Source organism: Micromys minutus (assembly GCF_963924665.1).
Source record: "Micromys minutus genome assembly, chromosome: 2".
In the NCBI taxonomy this organism is placed as follows: Eukaryota; Metazoa; Chordata; class Mammalia; order Rodentia; family Muridae; genus Micromys; species Micromys minutus.
This window is the reverse complement of record NC_137971.1, coordinates 78,018,582-78,027,846: the sequence shown is the minus strand read 5'-3', so window position 1 is coordinate 78,027,846 and position 9,265 is coordinate 78,018,582. Positions and strand designations below refer to the sequence as shown.

The 9,265-nt window shown below is 47.9% G+C and overlaps 1 protein-coding gene across 1 annotated transcript in view; it reads left to right on the top strand.

Moving 5' to 3' along the window:
- The first annotated feature begins 4,263 nt into the window (after positions 1 to 4,263).
- The window catches only part of VPS35L (VPS35 endosomal protein sorting factor like), a 98,241-nt gene continuing 93,239 nt past the window's right edge, over positions 4,264 to 9,265 (top strand). Inside the window, exons 1-2 of the mRNA XM_080911622.1 lie at positions 4,264 to 4,287; positions 7,431 to 7,530. Coding sequence (XP_080767748.1) covers positions 4,271 to 4,287; positions 7,431 to 7,530 — 117 coding nt within the window. The 5' untranslated portion in view covers positions 4,264 to 4,270. The remainder of the gene's footprint in view (positions 4,288 to 7,430; positions 7,531 to 9,265) is intronic.

The window sequence follows — 9,265 nt, the reverse complement described above, 5'->3', positions numbered from 1 at the left end:
CGACAGTGTACCAAGAAAACTTTTATGAAACAGAATGTCACTTACTATATAATTCCAAAAAGGGCTTTGTGCTTCTTATGTAATGTTGGAATTGTGTATATTTGAACCTTATAACTTGAATTTTAAAGATTAGTAGTATTTTGAAGATGCAGCCTATATATTCTTAATAACCTTTTTAGGAATATGGAGATAAAGATTTTTTTCTGATTTTCTTCCATCTGAGATTTGACTTTTATACCCAGCCAAAAGTTACCAAAAAAAAAAAAAGAAGAAGAAGAAAAAACAAAAACAAACAAACAAACAAACAAAAAAACAAACAAACCCCATTCTGGGTATAAACTTGATTTCCTTTTTTGAGACTTACCATTCATTAAAGAGAAAAAGAAGACAGTCAAAAAAGGTCCAGGTTACAAAGTTCTTACTCATAGGAAAGGTGTACCACAGTGCTGCCTTCCAAGTGTGATAAACTGCTTTACTGTTCCAAACTCTCAGGACTCCATGTGTATCATTGTGGGCTCTTCAGTAAGGAAGAGGAGCTAAAAGTTTGTGTATATTAATATGAATTAGCTAAAGTAAACTATGTTTTGGAAAGTTACAACTACTGTTAGATTAAGGATGAGAAACTGGAGTGTTTTTAATTTCATGGTAAAAGTTTGTGTGTTTTACATTTGAATGTTCACAGTTTTCTCTCAGAAAAGTGCCAGACACTGTTTTTGTGCTTTTGAAGTTTTATTTATATGCCTTATTTTTATTGTTATTTTTACTTTGACTGGAATGTCTATTAATGTGAATTGTATTTATTTTTATACTTTGATTTTCACTAGTTTTGCTTCTAGGTAAAAGGCAAAAATAAACTTTTCATCCTAAAGGAAATCTTGTTGGATCTTTTTTATTTTTAAGCAAGTGAATCAGCTGAAGAGCATGTGGCCAAAAACAGTGGCTCAGATGACGTGTTTACAACTTGAGCCCCAGGATAGGCACATGCCAGTGTTTCCCGGGTAGCCCACTGCTGTTACAGTTGATAGTGTCCTCGCTTTTTAGAAGTGAGATACCTGCCAAGAGCAGTGGAGAGTCAGAGGACAGAGGGAAGGCTCAAGTGGCTCTCACTGTGACATCTCTGCCTTTCACATTGAGGGGCTAATGTTACCCCCTAGTAGCTAGTTGTCAGCTTTTGCTGAGATGTTGCATTTGGCTATATGTAAGGAAATGGTTGGAAATCACTGATGCTGTCATGTACCAAAATTTAAGAACGAAGGACTGGCTCTATCAGAGGTCCTTGTCCCATGAGCAATCTCTAGTCTATGCTCAACTCCCCATGAAAGGCCACAAGTCTAAAAAATTAGTGCTGCTGTTGGGAGAGTCTCAGGGTTGGGGAGGAAAGGGCTTATTCTGCTTATGCTTCCACATTACTTCATCATCCAAGGGATTCAGGATAGACAAACAAGGCTGCATCCTTGACAGGAGCCCATGCAGAGGCCAGACTCTGCCAGCCTGCTTTCTTACAGAACCCAGGACCACCAGCCCAGGGATGGTACCTCCCACAATGGGCTGAGCACTCCCCCAGCCTGATCTGATGGAGGCACTTTCTCAGTTGACATTCCCTCCTTTCAGATAACTCTGGCTTGTGTCAGGCTGACATAAGACCTGCCAGCCTACTTAGCACGCACTAAGTTGCACTCTTAGCACCACATGAGTGGAGTAAGATCAAGTTCTAAAAACAAAGACCTCGGGATAGAATGTTGTGCAGCCTCTTCTTTGGTAACTAACAACATTCCTAAGAGTTGTGTCAGGCCTGTCCTATACGTTTGAAGCCGGGGAGATGAGATGGCTCAATTAAGAGCACTGGTCTTCCAGAGGACCCAGTTCGAGTTTCAACACCCACATGGTGGCCTCACAATTATTCAGCTCCAGGGTATCTGATATCCTCTTCTGGCCTCCACAGGTACCCGGTGCAGTGACATATGTGCAGGAAAAACACCAATGCTTATAAATAAATTCTAAAAATTGAATTCGGGGAGCTTTCTAGGTAAGGTGCTTGCTGCCCAAGCACGATGAAGACTTTCCAGATCTCTAGCGCCTATGTAAGAATGGAAGACAATGTGCACCTGATGTTTGTGTGGGTGGGTGGGGTCCACAGGCTTTCGAGCCAGTCAGCCAGCTAGCCAAACGGCCACAGCCTTAAATCAAGGCAGCATGGGGGTGTGGGGGCGGGGAGTGAGAGGTGCTGTTCAAAACATAAGCTGGAGAGCAATAAAGGAAAATACTAGATATTTACCTCTGGCCTCCACATGCCCATACATGGTCAATCACACATGCTCATGTGTACATGCCACACACATACAATTAGAAGCTGAGTGTAGTGTCTCTTGCCAACAACCCTAGCACCTAGGAGGCTAAGGCAGAGAGAGGATCAATAAATTCAAGTCCAGCTGGGATTACAAAGCAAAACCATTTTCACCAACAATGTAAGCAAATGAATAAAATGCTTCCATTTAAAACTGTTCTCGACACTCAAGACTTCTCCGTGGCCCTCAATTCTCCAGTTTCCTTAAAAGAATTTTTTAGACTTATTTATTTGATGCGTATGAATGTTTTGCCTGTGTGCGTGTCTCTATACCACAGGTACCTGTGTCGGCCAGAAGAGGGCATCAGATCTGGGACCGGAGATACAGATGTTGTGAGCTGCCCTGTGGGCACTGGGAACCAAATCTGGTCTTCTGGAAGAACAGCCATTGCTTACCAGATGAGGCATTTCTCTAGCCCAGATTTTCCAGTTCCTTGGGGATATTGACAAAGATGCCACAAAATCATGGTCTTAGACTGTGCTAAGAAGCCCTTAGTTTTCAATCCTTTCCAGAAATGTAGCCTGTTTTATGATGGTCCCCCATCATCTACTTTATACACAAGGTGGGATGGGTTTGCTGGATGTTCGAAGGATAGTTGGTACTAGTTCCCTACCTGTATTGTCCCATGGTTGCTTCTCACCACCATTCTTGAAATCAGTGTTCCCTAGAAATGTCCACACAACTATCCCAGAGCCACACTGTTTTACAGTCCCCAGGCAAGAGGCGTGCCCATTTGAAGTAGATGCCCTGCTCTGTTATAGCCCAGGGTCAGTGCTACAGAGAGAAAGGCTCCTGGAGAGCAAAGGCTAACAAAGAGCAGCCAGTTTTGCCTGCCTCATTAGCCACAGCTTCTGAGGGTTGACCCAGAGACAGGGATTTTATGATAACCTTTCACCTTACCAGTTACCTCAGTTTCACAGAGGAAGAAATTGGGACTCAGAAAAAACTCAGTCCTAGTTGAAGATACTCAATTACCTTTTCCTATTTCCATCAGGAAATGCGCAGAAGTAGAACCTGGGCAGTGTGGGGTGTAGACACTGTCTGGTAGTTTCCCAGTCTAAATCCATTTTTATTTGAGTTAAGGTATGAATCCCAAGCTTAGGCACTCATTAGCTTTGAGTTCCAGTTTCCCCAAAACAAGTGATTCGCGACACATACTCCAGAGGTTTCTACTGAGAAAGCAGTAGGCAAAGTGCGCTGATCGCAGTCGTCTATTATAATACTATCGTGATGCATTAATAAAAGGAGTGGGGTGGACACGAAACAGGAACGCCAAAGCTCTCTGGTCAAGATCGCTACAAAGCACGGAGAGACCCCACGCCAAACAGTGAATTAGCTAGTCGTGGCTGGCTCTCAGAAGGGATGGATGTGTGCGCTCCTACTTGTCACTAGAGGGTGCAAGCGGGCCAAGCAGCCAGTGGCGTCCTACCCCCCCCCCCCCCCAGTGTCAATGGGATGGTTCAAAGGGTAAAGGCATCAAGTGTCAAGCGAAGAAAGGTCCAACACCTGTCCATTATCCACTGACCTCCGTGCACTATCGCACATCTACATAATATGAATGTGATTTCATCCAGGAGTGGTGATGCGGGCCTTTAATCCCATCATTTGGGAGGCAGAGGCACACGGATCCCGATGAACAAAATAAACTAAACAAACAAATAACAACAACAACAAAGCAAATCAAGGCAGATGACGGAGCTTGGGTTTTGCTGGGCCATTCATTGCTCTACACAAACCTGGACACAAACGTGGAGGCCTGGAATCCGAAGGAAGTTGCCCCTCACAATCATGGCGGATGACGGAGCCCAGAATCTTCAGAGCGGAAGCTGCCCTTCACAATCATGGCGGCCAGGGCGGGGCCGAGCTTCCCTGGGTGTGAGAAAAGGGGCTGGCCGCGGAAAACAGGCGATCATGTGACTGGGAAGATGGCTGTCTTTCCCTGGTAAGGAAGAACCGGCGAGTGGGCTTCAGGGAGGGGCCGCCCTTACCTGCTCGCTGTGTGGGTGGGCAGTCGTCCCTGTTGGGATCGGTGGCCTCCATCCCTGCCCGGGTTGTCAGGACTACGGAAGAGCAGAACTGCTGTCAGTTTCTGCTCCTCTCCGCGATTCCGCAGCTCCTTCACTCAGACCTACTCATCCAAGGCTTCCGCCTCCTGGAGAAGTTGGCACGTCTGGGAGTTCTGGGGAAGGGGATGAACTCTCCCGGAGTCTGCACCCAGGAGACCTGGTCGCTTGTTCCTTGACCTCCTCAGCCCACCGGAAGGAGATTAGCCTTTCCCATCTGTAAAGTGGGGAGAGCCCTCAGAATGGTCAGTGTAGTTGAACTTAGAAGACAGGGGACAGGCCCAAAGGAGGGAGTGGGCAGTCAGTCAACTCCCTTGGTGGCTTGGATAGACTGCAGAGTAGACCCTTCAGCTGGGTCTTGCAGGATGCATAGGAACTCACCAAGCAGGAAGGAATGGTGTGTACCCAAGTGGCTGGCTTAGGGGCCTTTTTGTGCTTAGAAATGAGGTGACCTTCAGGTTGCCCCCAGTGATTTGTAATTGATAAACAATCCACACAGGATAAGCAGATGATAATGAGGTTGGGGATTGGAGACTTTGCATCTCAGGGGTTACTTTTCAAACAATGTGAGGTACCTTACAGTGCGCGTGTTTGAGCATGAAAGAAATTTGTAGCGCTAGACCTTGAACATAACCAACATCAGCCCCTGGTTTTAGTTTAGCCAGACACTTTACTTTACTCCATTCTGTAGATTCTTAAGAGACCACTTCAAGACACAGCACATGAGTGTGGTGCTGTGGGCTTAGATCACACCATGGGCTTCCCTCACCTGCTTATGCTGTGTAACCTTTACTTTTTTTTTGTTATACATACTGATGAGACCGCGGCTCTGTTAGTGCCTCCGGTCTTTGTAGTCCTGTAGCACAAAACATTTCTCTGTGTGGGGGTGCGTGCTCATCTTTCAGTTTTGCCCGTTGACTTTGAGTTCCTTAATGAGAGAGACAGAATTGTGTCCATCTTCTTCCCAGTGATTGTTGATTGTAGGTGATTGTTCTTGTTGATGGATGGGGGAGCTGATGAGGCCCATGGGAAGTGTGCCTCTGCTCCAGAGATCACATTTCTCAGGGGATGTGCTAAGTCCTTACCATTCCAAGTCCGCTTTTCATTTGAGAATATGGGATGTGAGTTGATCCAAAGTCGTGCAGCCCACTGGGTGAATTCTAGGGACCTGGAAGACAAAGAAGGTTCCTGACCTCTTGGAGTTTGTTCTTTCCCTAGAGGGAAGAAGATAGGAATTGGGCTGTGTAATCAGGAAAAACTGTTTCTGGGGTGTATGAATGAGAGGGGGGTACCTGTATCTTTGTTAGCAAAAATGGCTGATTATGGCAATTGTTGAGATAGTGAGGTTGATGGTGATGCTGCTGGTGGTGGTGGTGATGCTGGAGCTGGTGGTGGTGATGCTGCTGGTGGTGGTGGTGGTGGTGGTGGTGATGCTGGAGGTGGTAATGGTGATGCTGGTGGTGGTGGTGGTGGTGGTGGTGGTGGTGATGCTGGTGGTGGTGGTGGTGGTGGTGGTGATGCTGGAGGTGGTAATGGTGATGCTGGTGGTGGTGGTGGTGGTGGTAATGGTGATGCTGGTGGTGGTGGTGATGAGGCTGGAGATGGTGGTGGTGATGCTGGTGGTGATGGTGGTGGTGGTGGTGGTGATGCTGGAGATGGTGGTGGTGATGCTGGTGGTGGTGGTGGTGGTGGTGGTGGTGGTGGTGGTGGTGGTGATGCTGGAGATGGTGGTGGTGATGCTGGTGGTGGTGGTGGTGGTGGTGGTGGTGGTGGTGGTGGTGGTGATGCTGGAGGTGGTGGTGGTGGTGGTGGTGATGCTGGAGGTGGTGGTGGTGGTGGTGGTGGTGGTGGTGATGTGGTAATGGTGATGCTGGTGGTGGTGGTGGTGAGGCTGCTATGGTGGAGCGTCCTATAGGAGAGAGGATGGGCTTGGCTGCACATACAGTAAAAGGGACAGAGTAGCAAAGGGCCACCAGAAGCAGGCAGGAAGTTACTGAGAGGGAATTGTGGGTAAAGCCACCTGAAGGGAGGTCTTGTGATCAGATCTGTGTGCTGGGGGGACTGTGAAGAGATGACACTTCTCTTTCCCTGCTCTCACTGGGATGGGTTCTGGTTATGTGTGTGGCCTTTCCTCCAGACCCCTCATGTGTTGAGGTTCTCCTCTGTGATGTTGTTCTTCCTCCTCTGCCCTCTGCTCTGGCTCCTCCCTCTCATTGTCCTGCTCCCTGAGCCTTCCTCTTTATCAGTCCTGAGCTGATAAGGCTACTTTTGCCTGTTCCTTTTCTCTAGTTGCCTCCTTTTGCAAATCCCCAACCTGGACTTTTGCTTGCATCTCAGGAACTGCCCTGCTATGTCTGTTCTGCTCCAGGAGGTTCCACCTGAGCCCAGGTCCTCTGAGCCCTGCCATATCTGTCCAGCACCAGGAGATCCCCTGATCCCTAACGTCTGCTCTGGGAGGTCCTCTGAGCCCAGATCCCCTGAGCCCTGCTGTGACTGTCCAGGTCCGCCCAGTAGCTACCTGCCCTTTGCTTGGTTCATGCCACCAGTCAGCCAACATCATAGAAACAGGGCTGGCCTCCTCTTAGGAAGCTCTGTGCACTGGATCCGACCTCACACATCCAGGATTTGTTGGCAGAGTTTGTACCTTCAGACAGCTTGAAAATTGTTTTTATAGCTTAGTTGGTAGAGTCCTCACCTGGCACACAAGTTTTGGGTTTCATCCCTAGCATGGTTTAAATGGGGTGTGATAGAGCATGCCAGTAATTCCAAGGCTGGGAAGGTGGAGTCTTGTGAAGATCGGGAGTTCAAGGTTAGGTTCAACTGCCTGGGCTAGTGCTTTCAAATAAACGATAAAAATGATTTTTATGTTTTTTTAATGTAGTGTTTTATATTATTCTTGCTAGCAACCTTATGTGCTCCAAGTTGATCCCCTATCAGTGGAGTTGATACTTTAGATCTCAGTCACCCATCTGGTACCATCTTGTCACCTTTCTGACTCGCCAAGTGTCTTGCTTGTTCACAGGCACTCCCGGAACAGGAACTACAAGGCGGAGCTGGCATCTTGCCGGTTGGAGACAGTGCCCCTGGAGTGTGGGGACTACCACCCGCTGAAGCCCATCACTGTGAGTCCTGTGCAGGCTCCTTTCAGCAGGGCCCAGTCCCTCGGTGCTAATGGCGATCCCTTATGCGTGTGTGAACCAACCCATCTTACCAGATTAACTTCCTGTCACTCTTTGCACCCCCACCTCCTCATGCCCTTGAAGTTGCTGTGGGCGAGGGGTGAGGACTCCTGATTTGGAAGCTCCCTGATATTTAATAGTAGGACTCACTCGGGGCCCCTGGGGCAGGTGGAGTTGGGATGGGAGGGGCCGGGCATGGGCTGGAGTGCTGAGTGGAGCTGTCCCGAAGAGCATCTTAGACTGTTCAGTGAAACAGAATGAGAGCTGACAAGAGGCTTTCCGGTCCTCCCCCACCCCCACTATGTCAGCACACACTAACATACAAGTACATAACAAGTACAGCTGCCCCTTGTCCCTTGGTGTCCTGGAAAGCCTGGCTTCAGGTACCAAAACCCTACACACAGTCTGCCATGTGCTTTACATTTCACATGTACCAGGTGTGGTGGTACACGCCTGCCGTCTTCACACTCAGGAAGTGAGGGCAGAAGGAGCTCGGGTTTAAGGTCAGCCCTGGCTACATGAAAATAAATACAATGCTTGTATTACTCATAATATCCAGTACTGTGTTATGATTGGTCAAGAACTGTTACACCGTGAGGTTTAAGAAATGACGGTCTGCGCTGGCCAGCTCAGTTTCGGTTTTTAAGGGTTTTACTAGTCAGGTGCTCTATCACTGAGCCACACCCCAAGACAAGTGCCAACCAAGATTTTTTATTGAACATTCAGTCACAGAACCTTGGACACTGAGTCTCAATCATGTCGAGACCATTGCCACTAGGCAGATGACATGGTGACCTTGTTAGAAAGCAGATTCCCAGGACTGGAGCCCCGGTTGGTTTCACAGTTAAACTCTTGCTGCTCTAGCAGAGCTCCCTGGTTCAGTATCTACTCACATGCAAATGAAAAACAGCCCCTGGCTCTCTGGCTGCAAGGCAAGAGGCTAGTCTGGCCTACCTAGCCGAGGGTCCTTCTTAAAGACAAGCAACCAGACCAAGGAAAGGTTAGCTACCTCAATGGAAAAGACATCTGCCACCAGCTATGTGGTTAGTCTGGACAATTGGGTGACCATCTGACTGATCCCGACAGTGTTCCAGACAGGAAAAGCCAGTATCTGTTGTGGTAAATATTTGGGGGTTTTACTCCATCTTAGATCATTTAGTTCTCAACGAAAAGGCACAAAACCTTTGTATCTGCTGGGCATACATCAACCCTCTGTGCTATTTTATCTGCTTCCCTGTCAGTAACTGTGAGATAACACTTCCCATCCTCCACCGGGGCCACTCTTCAAACAGGCTGGCCCTCGCTGCCATGGGCTCACAGTCTTCCTACCCCATGGCTTCTTTTTCCATCTCCGCTCTCTTGTCTTTCCCCTTGGTCCCTGCCTCAGACCCAAAGCCTGGGAACTGAAACTCCGCCCACCTCTCTTCTTCCCAGCTACAAGCTATAGGCATCTTTATTAACCAATCATGGATAACTTGGAGGGCAAGGTTTATACAACAAAAGCTGGTATATGTGAGGATCTGCTCATCTTGGAGCAACCAGATCTTGGCTACAGAATTTAGCTTTTGAATTTAAACTGCTTGAGACCAAGCCATCATAAGTATCTTCCTGACTATTCGCAGTCCAGACCTAACACACTGTAACCCCACGTATCAGAAACCAGCAAGCAGTTCCTCTA